This window comes from Propithecus coquereli, unplaced genomic scaffold, assembly GCF_000956105.1.
Source record: "Propithecus coquereli isolate 6110/MARCELLA unplaced genomic scaffold, Pcoq_1.0 Scaffold314, whole genome shotgun sequence".
Taxonomy (NCBI): Eukaryota; Metazoa; Chordata; class Mammalia; order Primates; family Indriidae; genus Propithecus; species Propithecus coquereli.
In genome coordinates, this window is record NW_012148775.1 from 2,117,604 (window position 1) to 2,135,400 (window position 17,797).

General features: G+C 42.5%; 1 protein-coding gene across 1 annotated transcript in view; it reads left to right on the forward strand.

Moving 5' to 3' along the window:
• The window catches only part of CCDC64 (coiled-coil domain containing 64), an 80,891-nt gene that overhangs the window by 44,732 nt on the left and 18,362 nt on the right, over nucleotides 1-17,797 (forward strand). Inside the window, exons 3-5 of the mRNA XM_012650163.1 lie at nucleotides 8,238-8,354; nucleotides 11,286-11,432; nucleotides 17,370-17,549. Coding sequence (XP_012505617.1) covers nucleotides 8,238-8,354; nucleotides 11,286-11,432; nucleotides 17,370-17,549 — 444 coding nt within the window. The remainder of the gene's footprint in view (nucleotides 1-8,237; nucleotides 8,355-11,285; nucleotides 11,433-17,369; nucleotides 17,550-17,797) is intronic.

Consider the following 17,797-nt stretch of genomic DNA (forward strand, 5'->3'; position numbering starts at 1 on the left):
AAGGGGTCTGGCTGTGTTGCCCAGGCTGGAGTGCAGTGGCTGTTTACAGGTGCAATCATAGCTCACTGCAGCCTCGAATTCCTGGGCTCAAGCAATCCTCCTGCCTCAGCCTCCCAAGTGACCATGCCTGGCCCCAGTCATTCTTCCCTGTATGTGAACACATAACTAAATATGTACACATAAATAAGTTCATGCAAATGGGATCAAATATTCTTTTTTTTTTTTTTTACTTTATCAAGATTGTTGAAATCTTTCCATGTTAATGGGAGTAGATGTGTATAGCATTCTGTTGCACTGATATACTATTATATAATGTTTTTAATCCAGTCTACTAACAGTAAACATTTAGATTGCCTCCAATTTTTTGCCATTAAAATTAATGCTTCAGTGAATATCCTTGCACATAACCCTTGGGTACAGCATGAGTTTCATCTGCCTGCATCATATACCTGAACTAAGGTAGGATTAGTAGAGTAGTAGAGCAAATGTCCACAGCCACGATTATCATCATGTAACAGAATAAACATGTAAGAACCCAGTAACTCAACATGGGTTAGACAGGCAAATGTCTACCTTCACAGGCTTCAATCTTTGGGCTGTTCAAAAAACAGATACTCATTAAACTCTAAAATAAAATGAAAAGCTTGAGCAATATGAAGTTTCAGTTTGTTAAAATCTCAGGTTTTTTACTTGAATTGTTAGGTGTTTATTTCTATGTTTTCTTTGGTACTAAAGCAGTGCTTTGTGAGGTCTAGAGAGAATGCTCTATATTATAAAATGAACATAGAACTTGAAAGAAAAATTGACTTTCTAATAAAAAAAAAACAGAAACCTTTCATTCTCCAAAGATGTATTTGGTACCAGTGATGTGCTAAATAATGTCCCGAATGTTAGCCCTCAAAGTATAGCAGAGGGGAGATTAAAATAATTAGTAAAATAAATTTCAAACTAGTTGAAACCTAGGATAAGAGACCAAGAAAAGGAAATACTTTCCTCTAAATACATATTTGCAAACATCAGGGCTCTGCTAAGCCTAAGTTTTGTTTTGTTTTTTCTTCTCTTTCTTTATCCTTTCTCTGCATTGCTGTTAAAGGTCCTTGTTTCCTATGATTTGCTTTCCCATCTGTCCCTGTCTTTCTTCCTAAATTAGGTATCTCACTTGTTTATCCTTTACTCATGTGTGACTAAGGGCATCCCTTCTGGGCCTCAGTTTCCTCATCTGTATAATGAAGGAGTTCAAATAACTGTTTTTTCATTTTTTTAAGTAAGATCCAGCTCTGACATTCTTGGAGTCTAAAATGGGGACCAGATCTGTCATCTTCACTATTGTATCCCTGGTACCTAGGATGAATCTGGCCATGCAGAAAAGGCTCATGAAACTTTTTTGACATTTATTTTAAATTTTGGGTCTGTATGTCTGCTCTAGTTCCTTGAAGATTTTTTGCTCGTTTTGTTTTCATTCTGTAGTTAGCCTTACTGTACAATTAGACATAATTCTTTTTTTTTTTTTTTTGAGACAGAATCTCACTCTTTTGCCCGGGCTAGAGTGAGTGCCGTGGCGTCAGCCTAGCTCACAGCAACCTCAAACTCCTGGGCTCAAGCGATCCTTCTGCCTCAGCCTCCCGAGTAGCTGGTACTACAGGCATGCGCCACCATGCCCGGCTAATTTTTTTTCTATATATATATATTTTTAGTTGTCCGATTAATTTCTTTCTATTTTTAGTAGAGACGGGGTCTCGCTCTTGCTCAGGCTGGTTTTGAACTCCTGAGCTCAAACAATCCGCCCGCCTCGGCCTCCCAGAGTGCTAGGATTACAGGCGTGAGCCACCGCACCAGGCTGACATAATTCTTTTAATTTCTCCAGGACAGTATGGATAAGCCTTGAAAGTTTCTTTATCCAGTTCAGTTCAGACATTTCTTGAATACGTACCATAGGCCACGCACTGTACTAGCTACTGGGAATACAACAATGAATCAGACGCAATCTCCTTAAAAAGCTTAAAATGAGATAAAGGAGGAGGATTCATAAGCAGATAAGTATAATAAAATGGAGTACGTGGTCTGCTAGAGTTTGTGTCTAGGCTGCTATGAGAACCCAAAGGAGAAGCTCCCTGGGAAGTCTAGGAGCGTAGAGAGCTTCCTAGACAAGGTGATGCTACAGCTCACTCTGGAAAGACAAAGAATAGTTAATCTTGTGAAAAATTGGGAAGAAGCATATCTAGGGAAAGAGAATAGTGTTAAAGGGGACAGAGTTATAGGAGATGGAAGATTGGTTGGGACTGGCTTTGGAAGGCCTTTTGTGCCTGTTGGTAACAGGGAACCATTGGAAGATTTCAGCAAGAAAATGTCTTTTCATATTTTCATTATTATGTATCTTTATTTTAAAGAGATCTGCTAATACGGGCCCTATTGGTGGGTATTAGGCAAACCAAGTCTTTTCTTTGGAAAGATAATCTTTCTTTCTCTCTGCTTTTCAAGATCATCTCTTAGTCTTTGGTGTTCTGCAGTTTCTTTATGGTATATCTAGGTATGATTTCTTTTTATTTATTCTGCTTTAGGTTCATTGGGCTTCTTGAATTTGTGAATTGGTGTCTTTCATTGGTTAGGAAATTACCAGCCATCATTATCTTGTCAAATAGTGTCTCTGTCCCATTCACTCTGTCCTTTCTGGAATTGCAGTTTAAACTTAGGGAGAATATACTAACATTTCTATTTTCTATCTCTTTTGTCTCTCAGAATTATTAACATATGTGAACCATTACCGTGGCTCTATCACTATCTTGTCAGCTTTTTGATGCTTGTAAGAAGTCTGTTCTGTTTATCCAGCATTTTTCAGTAGGAGGGTTAGTCCAAATAACCTAGCCTACCATACTGCCTGAAATGAAGCCTTTTCTTTGGAAAGGTATTGGCAAAAATCTCATTGTCTTTAAACATTAAGGAAAATATAAACACATGAAAAACTTCACTTCCGAGCTTTATTTTTGAAAGGCTTTTGGGGAGAATTAGCACACTCAAGCATAGTGAGAACAGAAAATTATTTTAAATGTTTTGCATTTGTTGATCATCCAATAGATGCCTATCATTTTTTTTAAATTGTATTTTTTTATTATTTCAGCATATTATGGGGGTACAGATGTTTAGGTTACATATGTTGCCCTTGCCCCCCCCCGCTCCCCCCCAGTCAGAGCTTCAAGTGTGTCCATCCCCCAGATGGTGCGCATCGCACTCATTATGTTTGTATATACCCATCCCCTCCTCCCCCCTCCCACCTGCCCGACGCCCAATAAATGTTATTCTTATATGTGCACTTAGGTGTTGATCAGTGAAACCAATTTGATGTCTATCATTTTTATTACTATAAATAAGAGAGTAAAAAGGAGCCTTATCCTGTAATATGCTACTAGTAGGCTCATGGCACCCATTATCAAATGTGAAAGTTTTTAAACAGTAAAACCTTGAGAATAGGGAAATACACACATTGGTTAATGGGATTTTCAAGTTAAGCAAAGACTAATCAAAAACCCATTTGAGGTTCAAATTGATGTGGGTTTTCTTTTCTAAAGTGTATTTATCTACCTTTCTGACACAGCAGAGTTGTCCAGTGCACTTCTACTCAGGTTAGTTCTGCCACCACCACCCCAGTGACATGTTTTCATCAGTGCATTATAATTGCAAAATATGGGGAAATCCCAGATGCCTAACAGTAAGGGAGTGGTAAAGGAAATACCTGGTGGAATATTACACAGTCATATAAAGTGATGACTAAGAAGAGTAATAATACGGAAATACTTTTGATATATTGCTAAGTGAAAAAAGAAAGTCTATACGAACAGTGTGAGCATAACTAATTGTGTAGAAACACACATACATAGAAAGATTGGGGGAAAACTTAAATGCTAGTATATTCTGTGATGAGGTTTTGTTACATTTAAATTTTAAAATAATTTTAATTCTTTTTAAAGTATTGTCCTTAAAGCACATTTTTCAATCACAGTAAAGTACCAATGTTTTATAATCACCCTCTGTCCTAAATTAGAATAAACTCAAGGTTGTTGCCCTAATGTCACTTTCATTTTATAAGCATTTTGAGACAGAGAAAAGGGAGAGGAGGCACTGTGGTGTTGAGACTAAGAGTAGACTGCAGAGGTAGCAGATCTGGGTGGGAATCCAAGTCCAGCACTCACCAACACCAGTCTGACTTTAGGAACATGACTTACCCTCAGTATTCTCAGCTTTAACACATTGACTGCCACACTAGAAAAAGGTGAGTTTTTGGATAATGTTTTAGATACATAGGTATGAATAAAAAATTTCTAGAAGGGCTAACAAGAAAGATGTCTAATAATGATTACTTCTGGAGACTGGCACTAATGATTTGGGGTAAATGGAGATTTTAACTTTCATTTTAATTCTTCATTTCTCTTTAATTTTTAAAATTTCTTTTATTATAGAGAAAAATGAGTTTAAAAAGAAAACAACAAATACCTGAAAATCTTTCCATTTGTTTTAAATTCACCTGTGACTGCAGGTGTTGTTCGTTGCCACAGCTGTTGTTAGCTGCTTAGTCAGGCACAATAGCCAATACTATTGAGAAGTAAATTATGAGACCCATGCCTGTCATTTTCTACTATAAGGATGAATTGTCCTAATTTCATACCCAACCACCACTACCAGAAAAGGTCACAGGGCCATGACTCTGCCCCAAACCTAGAAGCAGGAAACTTTGTTTCTCCAAGAAAGGAATAGCTCCTGTGTATCTGTTGAATAGTTGTGAAGAGCCACCTGAACGAAAAGAGTTGGCTGCCAAATATTTCTGTATTTCTCCATATTTTTTAGCTTGACCCACTACCTTAATGATCCTGACCAGGCCACTTTAACAGGCTATTTTCAGGGCAGAGCCCAAAGTGGACCATGTGTTTGACAGTGCCCTGTAGCACCAGCGGTCCCCAACCTTTTTGGCACCAGGGACCATTTTCATGGAAGACAATTTTTCCATGAACCAGGAACAGGGAGGATGTTTTGGATTGATACAAGCACATTACATTTATTGTGTACTTTATTATTATTACATTGTAATATATAATGAAATAATTATACAACTCACCATAGGTTGGGGACCCCTGCTGTAACATATACACGGTGTCAAACAGCTAATCCTTGGAGCAACAACTGATCCTTGGATTTTTACTACTTCCCACAGTTGCCCTAAATTTTGACAGTATAATATTTCTTTCCTTTCTCACTTCCCTAAACTTCAGTGGTTCAACTCAATCCTGCAATTAGAAAGAGGGAAATGGAGTATTCCTTTTTGTGTTGATAATTTTGTAGAGGAATATATTTATCATTTGGGAATGCAAGACTAGGTTAAAAGACTCATGTAACTTGTATACATATACACATATGGCAGGACAGGAACTGTAACCCTGTAACCCTTAAGCTTTTTTCTTCCCACAATACCATCCTTCTTCTCAGGAGCAGAATGTGGGTCCCTTCAGAGAGATTGCTGCTACCCTGGCTAACTCTCCTACTTGGGGAGCTTCAGAGAACCTCTGAAATTTATTATGGAACTGAGGTTGGCTTTTTGTTTCCTGATTTAGAATTTAGCTTCCAGAAAGCATTTAGAACATTAGAGCTGTATATAAACTTAAAAGGTTATTATTTAATTTACGTGCAGAATTAGCTAATATTTATTCCGTTAATCAAATCTAAAGATCTGAGCCAGATTCCATCTCTGAAAAAGAAGAAAATAATTTACTTTGACAGGTACATTAGCTCCTTGCAAATGTTAGGTTTATAACTCTGATCATCCCCTCCATCACCATCACAGGCAAATGATTGGCCCCCTGACTGGAAGGTGGTGTGGTGGCCAAAGATCAGTGGGGTGCCACACCCTCTCAGCCTCTATCTCCTTGTCTGCAAGAAGAGGCCAGTGATTCCTGCTTCTTAGGGCTGTTGGAAATTCAAATGAGAAATGCAGGTTAAAAGCCTTTGAAAAAAGTACATCCCTCGGCATATCTGAGAAGTCAAATATTTGAAGGAAACTATAGGTTAGTGGTTAAGAGCTGAGGCTCTGGAGTCAACCTTCCTGGTAGGAAGAGACAAATTTCTATTTCTAAGAAGATGGCTTTGAGGGGAGGTAGTCTACAGGAGCATTTCTAATACCAGCTGAGCTAGATTCGTAGTCCTCAGTGCATTTCTGTGGCTTTGTTGTCTTGTGATTCATGTCAAAGAGGTGATGCTAGGAATAAGATCAGCTACCTGAATTACCCAGTGCTTTGCAAATCTAAATATGTTCAAAACCCCAATAGTCAACTGAATACAGTATAGGCAGTGAAACCACAGGAGTTGATTTTCAAATGGGCCCTATATTCCATTAGAAGAAATTTCAAAAGTCTCAAATGAAATTGCTTAGTATTAAAAAAGAAGGAAAGGGGAAAAAAAGCCTTGCTAAATTGGACACATGTACGGTTTGGTTTCAGTAGTAAGCAACAGGAATGTGAAAAACTATTTCAAAACACAAGAAGGCAGTATTATAGTCCTAATTTGAGGATAAAGTAGCCCAGAGTTTACCATCCTGATGCTGTCATTTACTGAGCTCTTGAGCAAGTTCCTTCACTTTCCTCAGCCTATTCCTTCATTAGTAAATTGGGGATAACAATTGAGATAATGTATTAGAAGCATTTAGCACAGTTCTTGGCACATTGTAAGCACTCAGTAAATATTACTGATGTGATTTTTAGGCAAGAGCGAGTGACAAACAGGTTTCTAAGTAATGGAGAAGTCTAAAGCTACTGGTGTCTGAAATTAAATCTAGAATATAGAGGAAAAAGAATATGGCGGAAACATTCTCAGGAATATTTACTGCCTAGTTTGGTCACAAGTTTCAGGGTGTGTGGGCTAGGGTAGGGTAGCCTCATGCTGACTCCTTGCTTCAGCCATTAACCCTGCTACTTTTAAAAGCCAAGCTGGGAAATTGTGCATTTCAAATAAGTCACTTCTTGTAGTTCTGAACTTCTCAGTTTTTTTTAAAAGGTTCAGTTGTGTATCAGAATCGCATTGCCTCGTGACTGAAACTTGGGAAACAAAGGTGATTCGTGGGAAGGAAAATGTAAAGGTCAGAGGGTATTTAAATGAAAATCAACTAGATTGTGGCTTGATTTGTGTTTTGTAATTGTTTAAAAAACACAACTATAGGTTAAGAATCTTAAGTGGCTCTGTAGTCCAGTGAGGCAACATTTGTTGAATCTGTGGAAACAACAGAAAGATGGACAATTGATTATAAAGTACTAGAAGACAAAAAGAACTATTGAACATGTAACCATTACTGTGAGAGCCTCATTGAACAGCTAGCCTACCATTTCAACATTATCACCATCCCCCCTCCTCTGAAAGCCTTTCCTAACCAGTCCAGCACACAGTGCTCTCTCTCTAGAACCCGTAAAGCTTACCGACCCCATTTGGCCTCAAAAAAGCATTGAAGCAATTGCTGAATTTGTCCTGTGGCAGCTCGCTCTGCAGGGCGGTAGCCAGGGCTCTCCTCAGTGGGGTCTGGGTGGGCCCACAGGAGGAGGGCTAGAGTTCATGTGTTACCAAGTGAGCTGGCTTTCCCATGACTCTCTTGCAACACCAAATGGTATTTTGATGTTTGCTGTGTTTTAGCATTAGAGAGTCAGTGAATCGGGGTTGAAAACAAGCACCTCAGCCAGCACTCTCTAAAGAATTAAAAGTTGTGAAAATGTCCTTGAGGAATAATGGCAAAAATCTTAACAGACATGACAGGGAATTTCATGTAGCACCCATGTTGAGTGGAAGTGAGAAGTGCAGACAGATGATTTGCCTGAGCCCAGATGAGGAAACTGATGGGAGAAATAAAGGCATTTCTAAGGCAGTAGGTATATCAGTTTTATTCTTTCTCGTAAAAATTTGCTGAACTTCTGCTATAGCCAGATGATAATGATGGTAAGTCACATATGAGAGCTTACTATTTGCTGGGCCTGTTTCCTCTGGTCAGTAATGTGATCTTGGACCTAGACAGCATCATTAATAGTGGAGGTGGGGATGGGTGTTTGTCTTCTTTTGGTGCTAGAGAACGAATGGATCATGGATGAGAAGGCAGCATCTCCTCTACTGCTCCTTACAGGAAAGTGCAAAAAGAGATGCATAAGTGAAAGGCAAACTCTTAACTCCCTGCCTTTGTACAATCTCTGAATCGGCTCTGAGGGTATCCTCTGTTTCAGGCATCAGAAGTTGAGAGACAGCTCTCCATGCAGGTCCACGCCCTCAGAGAAGACTTTCGTGAGAAAAATTCGTCAACCAACCAGCACATCATCAGGCTGGAGAGCCTTCAGGCTGAGGTGAGCCTCCCCATGCCGCAGTGCGGGAAGGCGGAGGAGTGCTTTTCTCATTGGGGGCGCTGCACTGGGTCTTTGGATAAGGAGCCCTCTGAACAAGAAACAGACACCTGCTCTGTATAAAAAGGACTAAAATCTCTAAAGAAAGACATTTCTGTGGGAAACTAAATGGGGAACACTTGATCCATGTTCCTCTGTTGTCTGAAAAAATAAAAGTTGCTCAGAGTTACTGCTGAGTGTGTTGAAATCATGAATGGCCTACATTATCCTGAATATGTTAATCTCTCCCCAAAAATCCTCCCCAATCCCAAATAGAAGGTGGAGAAGACCATCTTCTCTTTCTCCATTCCATTTGGACCAGTTCAGTCCATCTTAATAGGGTCTGCTATTATTCTCATCTGTAAAATGGGAGAAATGGAAGTTTCTGCTTCATAGATTTTCGTAAGGACTGGATGGGTAAATACACGAAAAACACCTTGTGTGGTACCTGGAACATAATGTTATTGAAAGCATAGGAGAGGCCAGAACATGGCAGCCAGGGTCTATGGCCCTGAGTGGGCCAGGGGGAAAAACAAAGTAGCACTTGTGGAACAATCCTGTGAGAATCTAGTTGCAAGAGGTACAGAGAGGAGAAGGTTCTTATCACCAGGTCACAGGGCCTCCCCCTTGGGAGGCTTCCACCTGATTTGCTCTTGAGGACCCCTTAGCCAAGTATATGAACAGCAGCCCTTCGGCTAAGTCAAAGTTTGAGGGACAGTCTAAGGCCAGACTGAATGTGCCCCTTCCACTGTGGTTAAGGAATGAGCCATCATGGGCAGGCCAGAGAAACCCAGGCAGGCTGCTCCCCTGCTTCGTAAATGACCTGAGGATATTTTTCCTAAAGTCTGTCAATATCTTCTCTTTTTCTCCTGCCTCCCATTCCCTTCCTTCCTTCTTTCCCCTGGAATTCCTACTGGTATTGAGCAGCAGGTTCTTGAAGTAAGTAGAGTTTGTTCCGGTGGGGTTTGGCATGCCTGTCTGTGACCTTTTGTGTGCATGACTTGCCGTTCAACTACCTCTCCCAGGCTCCGACTCCACTGAGGTGCCTGTCTTCCTCTTTCCCTGACCTATTCACTTTTTCTAGACCCTCAGGGACAGGGTCATTTCCAGGGATGTTTACTGCCTGGTTTGGTCACAAGTTTCAGGGTGTGTAGGGTGGGGCAGGGTGGCCTCATGCTGGACTCCTTGCTTCATCTGTAAACACTGCCACTTTTAAAAGCCAAGGTGTGAAATTAATCATTTCAGATAAGTTACTTCTTACAGCTCTGACTGACCCCTTTAAGTTTTTTTAAGGATCAGTTGTATATCAGAATCATATTACCTCATTACTTCACTGACTGAAACTTGGGAAACAAAGATGATTCATGGGAAGGAAAATTTACAGGTCAGAGGGTAATTAAATGAAAATCAACTGGAGTAAGAATTCCCTTCACTTGGGTAACTTTGCTTCAGTGTAGGAAATAGTAGGCTCATTCACAAAATGGGCTTGCTTCTATTGGTCCCTTACCCAGGGGCACACCTGAGAGACAGTATTTCTTTGGCCAGATACCTGATCTGTCTGGACAAAGGCCACGCACTTCATTTTCCCAGGACGGCACCCTATCTGATTGATTGGTGGCCAAAGAAGATCTGTGCCCTGTGGGCAGAATTCTAGTGTGCAGAGGAAGAACGGCCAGAAAGCAAAGGGAGAGACGGCTCTCAGAAGACCTGAAGCAAGTTAGGCATTCATTTCAAAATCTCCCCTGGAAAAGTTCTGAGGTCGATCCCCAAAACTTACCCAAGCAAGAGCCTAAAGGAATTGTATCCAAGGTAGAATAGAGAGCCTGGAGAACATCTTAACCATGTCAAGAAAATATTCACAAACAAGAAGCTGGTTGAGAAATCACTCCAGCAGGGAACTGATGAATAGGAGGACTTGCAAGGCTCCAGAAGTTCCCCCCAAAGCCAGTGCCAATTGGGAAGACTTGGGAAGGCTCTCTGGAGCCCCTGAGCTGGGCGGTATTCCCTGGGCAAAGGATCCCTGGCCTTGGGAAGACTAGCTCAGCTCCTCACCCTGCAAACCTTGCGGCCAGAGAAGACTTGGCATCTCTTTCCTCTTTTCCTCGTTTTCTCACTGACACTGAAGCAATTAGACCTTCCTAAAAGAAGATTCATGTATCATGAGACTGACTAGGTACTCAGTGTACAAATATGTCAGCCTGTTTGATAAAAGGAGAGGATTTGCCTCTATTCTCGAATTGCTTGCTTGGGTAAAAGCTTGAGTCAAGTCAGTGTTCACTTGTGTCCTTGTCCTGCTCTTTCCAGGGACACGGGCTAATGCAGGCACTGCTTTGCATTCTGTGCCCTGCTAGCCCTTCCATTAACTCAGGGCACCGGCTCTGAGCTGTAACTTCTAGTACCAGAGGGGCTGGCAGTGGGGGAAGGGCAGAGGGGAGCCCCAGACTCTGGAAACACTGCGGCTCCAAAGGATTTCTTGGGCGTTTTCTCCCATCACGACTGGAGAAGGAAGAGTAGTACGGCAGGTTAGATTCCATTTCCCCCGCAAATTGTAGGGTTGAGGTAAAACTGAGGGCAGGCAAGGTGGGGCTCTTCTCTGTCTTATCTCTGGAATTTCCAGGCCCTAGCCTTCCCTTCCTCTGCCTGGCATCCCACATTCCAGCCGCCTCAAAGCTCAACTCCCACCCCTTCCCAGACAGGTTTCTAGAAGGGAGGGGTTTTCTCTTCAGCTTAGGATTTCACAGCTGTTCTCTCATAGAGATTGGGGGGGGAGGGGGCCAAGTCCCTGGGCAGAGCACTGAGAGACACGTGCCTTCGTGTTTTGGGGCTAGTCCCTCCTTCCCACTTGTCAGCCTGGGTGTAACTCCACACCACCCCTGTGGCTCTCCACCCTTTCAGATCAAGATGCTGTCAGATCGGAAACGGGAGCTGGAGCATCGTCTCAGTGCCACCTTAGAGGAAAATGACCTGCTCCAAGGGACCGTGGAGGAGCTGCAGGACCGGGTGCTGATCCTGGAGAGGCAGGGCCATGACAAAGACCTACAGGTACTGGGCCAGAGAAGCTGTCGTGCAGGACCAGGCCAGACAAAAGGAGCAACTTAGCTACTTAGCCAGAAAGAAAGGGCTAGGAGGCCGGCATCCCCGCTGTGGTCTGTGGGGAGTGGGTGACACTGAGGTCTCATGTGGGCCCTGTTGTAATTCCTTTGGGCAGTCACTCACTTGGCCCTTCTGGGTCTGCCTAGAGGAAATGCATTGCTACCCACAGGTCATTCTTTCAGTGTGTTCTGAGCCACTGGCCCTTGGAGCAATTTCACAGAGTTCTTTCTGGGCTATTAACATGGCTGGAACACTGGGATTGGCATTCTGGCCTCCTAGCATTTGTGAAATCTGCTAGAAGATTTCAGAGAGAACCTGTAACTCTGTACCTGGCTCTCAGTGCTCTCTGCTGCTGCTTTCCTGGACCAACGGATTTAGTTGGCTGACACAAAGCAGAAACCGAGAAGCTGCCCATTGAACACAGCAAGACTTAAATCCTGCTTCTGCCAGTTGCCAGAAAAGGCACAGGTTGACCCCTTTGTGAGCCTCATTAGTCTTTTTTTATTTTCTTCCTGAAGGAAATTGCTTCATGGCCGTATTTTTATTTTATTTGGGAACTGCCTCCAGGCCCCAGCTGAATCCCCAAGCTCACACTTGACAAGAAACAACTCCCAAAACAAAAAGATAATCACAACAGCCCTATTGCCACCACCGAAATAGAGTGCAGCATCTGCTACCAAGATGCTTTGCAGGTCTGGCCTAGGAGCATCTGGGGACAGAGACTAGGAGTACACTGCTTCCCTCTGGGCATCCTCTGAGCATGGCAGGAGTGTGTTAAATGGCAGCAGTGACATTTATACGAAGTGGTTGGCCAGGTATGTTTGAGCACCAAGTGGGTCCCTGCCTAAAGACCAGGCTGCAGAGGGTCCCACTGGGCTCGTAGGTAGGCTGTATGAAAGCCCTGGGGTGTAGGACAGGGAAACTGCGTCTTAGGCTAAGATCACTTGTTACCGACACCATCAGCTAAGCTGATACCTGAGGGGAACCTCTTTGAGGGAAAATTAACAGCTTTTCTCCCATGTTTTTGTTACCATCAGCTGGTAATTTTATATAGTAGGGCCTCAGTAAATGATGAGTAGAAAATGGTCTCTCTCATCTGATCTCGGAAGCTAAGCAGAGTTGGGCCTGGTTAGTACTTGGATGGGAGAAGCTGGTGCTGGCTAAAGCTTCATAGCAATTTTCAAAATGGAAGAGGCTTGCTTATTTTTCAAGGTTGATGATAATGGCAGTGAACATTTGTATGCTACTCTACAGGGGCTGGAGTACTTTCACATTCATTATAAAGCTGAAGCTTAGAAAAAAATTAACTGTTTATCCAAAGTCCTTGGTAGAATTGAGACCAGACCCTCCTACCTGCTTTACCTGTTGTGGATGATAACTTCTTTTTTATCACTTGCCTCTGAAAGTCAGTGTTTGGCCAGCGTTTACTACCCCATCAAACACACTCCTGAGGGTTGCTGAGATAGAGTATGGCAAGGAGAAGGAAAAGAAGTACAGAGAAATAGAAAAACAGCCCTTGCCTCTAAAAGAAACTCATTCTAGCATGAATTCACAAATGGAAAGTCCTTATTTCAAATCAAGAATTGGGGACCTGGGGATGGGGGGTAAGATCTGGACCTGGTGGACTGTTGCTGCCTGACCAGCACAGTGGGCTGCATGGTCCTCAGGAGCAAGAGCCCTGGGTCACGCCTCATGCCCGTGCTCCCATCTGCACGTCCACTGTCTCCCAGTTCGACTTCACCAACAAGAGGGTGTCCCTCATCTGAGGACATGCAGCAAGTCAGGCAGTTCTTTCATTTGGAAAATCTACATTTATGGGCTGAATTATCATCTTTCCTTACCATTTGTAGTTCTGTTCGGTTCACATGAAACTCCCCTTAGGTTGCCACTAATTACCAGTGTCCTCCAGAAAGCCCTTAAGTTGCTGACATAGCTGCATTGATACAGAAATAAAAATTTCTGCTGTCAAAAATAGATTTTTAAACCACTGATCAAATCTGACTCTGATTTTTTTTTTCAGGCTTGAGAATAGGGCTAAAAATTATTACTCATCGAGCTCCTGGTATAAATCAAAGATTTTGCTGAACTCTTAATACCCAGTAAAGGAAATCAATTTGTTCCTCTAAGGGTCCCCTAACTGCCTTGTTTCAGACCCAGCTGGGTATCTTACAAATGTGTGCAGGGCTTAGTCCCAGCAAGTGGGCAGATTTTGTCAGCAGAGCACAGGCCTCACTTACTATGGGGTGACCCAGGAAGCAGCTGACCTGGAGTCTAGACCTTGCTCTGACGCTGATCATGTCCCATTAGGCAAATCACTTAGCATCTCACAGTCTTAGTTCCCTGAGATCCCTGAAATGAGGAGAGCACCCCCACTTCAGCTCACATGAGTATTGTGAGCTTAAATTTAGCATACTATACAAGTTTGCATGACACGAAGGATTTAGTGTCATCCTTATTCATACACATAAGTATGCTTAGTGTTGTCTTTGTTATATAAAGGATGATATTTCTTATTTTAGAGGATTCTTATATTTAATATGCTCTTCCTTTGTTTGGTTTGGCTTTTCTGTGTCTGTCTGTCCAGTTCCAGTTGGTGAATTAGTTATTAACAAGAGTGCAGACCTCTCCTGGTCCTTTGTTCTCTTGCTGTTATAATTAATTAAGCACCTTTGAGTGTGCATGAGTAATTGAACTAATTTTGTCCAGTGCATAAGAACTCATACTTGTCTGTGCTGAACTTCTCCTGCTGAGATGTGTGTGGACTTGTCTGGAAAATAATTGTGAAGCATTTTGTCAGTTTAATATACTGTTTGTAATTGTGCCAAATGCTTCTTAGGAATGTCTCTTTTTTTTTTTGTACCCCTGATTTTTATCTTTCTGAGTTTTCTCAAAACGGGGCCTGGAGGAGTTCCCACTGGGCCCACAGGTATTGCTGATTCATGGGAACCATGCAGAGCAGGCTTGCCGATTCCTTTTTTATTCTCTGAGCAACCAGGCTCCAAACCCTTCCTAGTTAGGGCTATTCCAGATCACTGAAACCATTGGCCAACCATTTCCTGGTACCGCACAGTAAAGGTGAGGCTCCCAGGGCACCTAAAGGATTGGCTAAAGGCTCTGCAAGGCAGCTCGCTTCCTTCATGAGAACTGTAGAGCTCTGAGTTGCTGCCAGCCGCCCCACAGTCTGCCTCTCTGCAGGAGCCACAAGCTGACTTGGCCAGGAGTCTGGAAAAGACCAGTGCAGCATCTATCCTCTTTTTGATGTAACGGAAGTGACTGCAGAAATGCTATTTTATAAAAGAATAACTTAGTTAAATTTAAATCCCAGAAAGTTCTTCCGGTACCTGCCCCCGAGAAATCTTTCAAAGGGTGGGAGGGCACAGTACACAAACAGAAACGTACGCAATACCACTCCTGTGCATGTGGCGTGTGGCCATGTGCCTAGCAGCTAGCAAACTGTTGGCAATTCTGTAATTAGAGTCTGCTGTGTTACAAGCAAATTAGTGATGGGGTGCACAGATAAGAGGAGATAGCATCCAGCAGTCATGCTTGGGTCATCCCCTTATATTTGGCAGTAGTAACCTTCCCAGCGAGTGGTGCACTGTTGTGGACTCCACATGGAAGGGGCCAGAGAGAATGTGGACGGGGGTGAAATAGAGAGGGAAGGAGCCCTGCCCACTATTCGTGATCCCTTCGTTACTGTCTCTTCTCTACCAGTGGCATCACTCCTTTCCTCTCAGTTTGATCCTGAGATGGTTGGACTCACTGATCTCTGTGGCCCTGCCAGCTCTAAAAATGTAGGCTCATGTGAAAATCTCCGAGATCACTAAAAATCAAGAGAGAGTCTATGGGAAAAGTCTAAAGGATATATAAAATATATATAAAATTTGGCTTGCAAAATAGAGGCTATTTGAGAAACTATTGAAAAGGAATGTCTCCAAGTAATTAGCTCTTTCCAGTGTTCAGAAAGGACTGAGAAAGAACAAACAACACACAGGATGAAGGACTTAGATTAGACAAGGCAAAAATACATACATTTCTGCCCCTGAGAGTTAGAACTTTAACTGTGGGACTTCCTGTTCAGAGATCTTTAAAATAGGTTGACATTTCATCTGTCCGAGACAAATAAGGTGCGTGGAGAGTGGAAAGGGTCCTGGACTGGGAGTCATGGGTCCAGTTCTGCTTCCCAGGGGTTTTGGGAAAGTCTCTTTTCACTGGCTCAACTACCTGATGGGGGACATGAGGGGCTAGCTGTAGGACCTTACCGTTAAATGGTTAGGTGGGTGTGGAAACTCTTGGTATTACTACCCAAATTCCAGTCCCGGCTCCTTTCCAAGATACCCTTTTTCCCCTTAATTTTTTTGGTGAAAATAATAATATACCTATAGTAAAGCACACAAATCTTAAGTGGACAGCCAATGAATTTTTACAAATAAATACACCTGTGTAACCACCATTCAGATCAAGGTACAGGCCATTATCAGCCATTATCAGGCCATTATCATTTCCACGGGAATACCCTGCCACATCCTCAAAAGCAAACCTCTGTTCCAACTTTTTTCTATCTCGGTGAAGTTTGGGAACTTTTTATAAATAGAAGCATACATTATATCCCTTTTGTGTCTGGCTTTTTGCTCAACATTGTGTCTATGAAATTCATCCATGTTATGGCATGTAGTAGTATATTCTTTTTTCATCGTGTAGTATTCCAACATGTGAATATACCACAATTTATTTATCTGTTCTGTTTTCCTTGGTATTTGGATTGTTTCCCATTTGTGGCTATTATGAACATCCTGTGTATGTCTTTTATGCACATTTCATTTTTGTTGGATCTATACCTAAGAGCGAAATTGCTGGATCATAGGATAAGTGTGTATTTAACTTTATTATAGACTACCAAACAGTTTTCCAAAGTGTTTGTACATTTTGCCACTTCTGCCAGCAGCACGAGTTCTAGTTATTCCACAGTCTATCAACACTTGATGTAATTTTTTTTTAGTTATTTATCTGTGTTAGCCATCTTGGTGAGAGCATAATGGTATCTCACTTTGTGTGCCTGCATGTGTAATTTTTTATTCTGAAGGGTTTCAAACAGACTCAACAGTGAAATAGTGTGACAAAGCCCCCTGTTCCCCATTGCCCTCCAATCCCGCCCCATCTTCATAACATCCATTTCTTCTTCTCACATGTTAATATTATTTTGAAGTAAATCTGAGAATTTTAATAAGTTTACCTATAAATAAAAAGTACTACCTCTAAAAGATAAGAACCTTAAAAAATACAACCATAGTGCTATATTTTTATGTTAGCGTCTCACTCTGTCAGCCAGGCTAGAGTGCAATGGTGTGATCATAGCTCACTGCAACCTCCGACTCACAGGTTCAAGTGATCTTCCTGCCTCAGCCTCCTGAGTAGCTGGGACTACAGGCATGAGCCATGGCACCCAGTCACCCAGTACTATCACACCTGAAAAATTTAGCAGTATTTCTTTAACATCATCAAACACCCAATGAGTATTCAAATTTTCAGTTGTCTTATAAATGTCATAATTTTTTTCACATCCTTTGTCAATGAACATATTAAAATAGGCCTATACATTGCAGTTGGTTGATATGTTTGTCTTTTTTAATCTCTCTGTGCCTCCTTTTATCTTTATTTTTCTCTTGAAATTTATTTGTTGGAGAAATGGAGATGTTTGTCCTGTAGAATTTCCCAAATCTGGATTTCGCTGATTGCATCCCCTGATGTTGTCTAAAATGCTCCTCTCTCCTCCATATGTTTCTATAAATTAATGGTTGGATCTAGAAGCGTGATCAGGTTCAGGGTCAGTTTTTCTTGGTTTTGGATTTTGGCAAGCTTCACTGCCATTTGCCCTCTCTTTGAAAGCTGCATCAAAGCCAGCTGGAGCTCCAGGAGGTGCGTCTCTCCTACCGACAGCTGCAGGTGAAGGTGGAAGAACTCACTGAGGAGAGGAGTCTGCAGAGCTCTGCCGCCACCAGCACATCCCTCCTGTCAGAGATCGAGCAGAGCATGGAGGCCGAGGAGCTGGAGCAAGAGAGAGAACAGGTGCTGACCTCCCTGTCACCCGGCAGGCGAGGCTGCCTGGGGGTGCTCAGGACCCATGATCCTCCCTAGCACTCAGCTGCCAGCCTGGTGGGGGCTGTGGCTCTGTGCCTGTTCCAGCCCCTCAGCCTGCTGGCTAGAGTGTCATGAAGCAGGCCCTGACTGAGGTGTGTCCCTGCCCCTCCATTTTCCACCCACCTTGTCCATCAAGACATGAGCAGAACTGCCAGAGGACAGCAGTATCTGAGGTA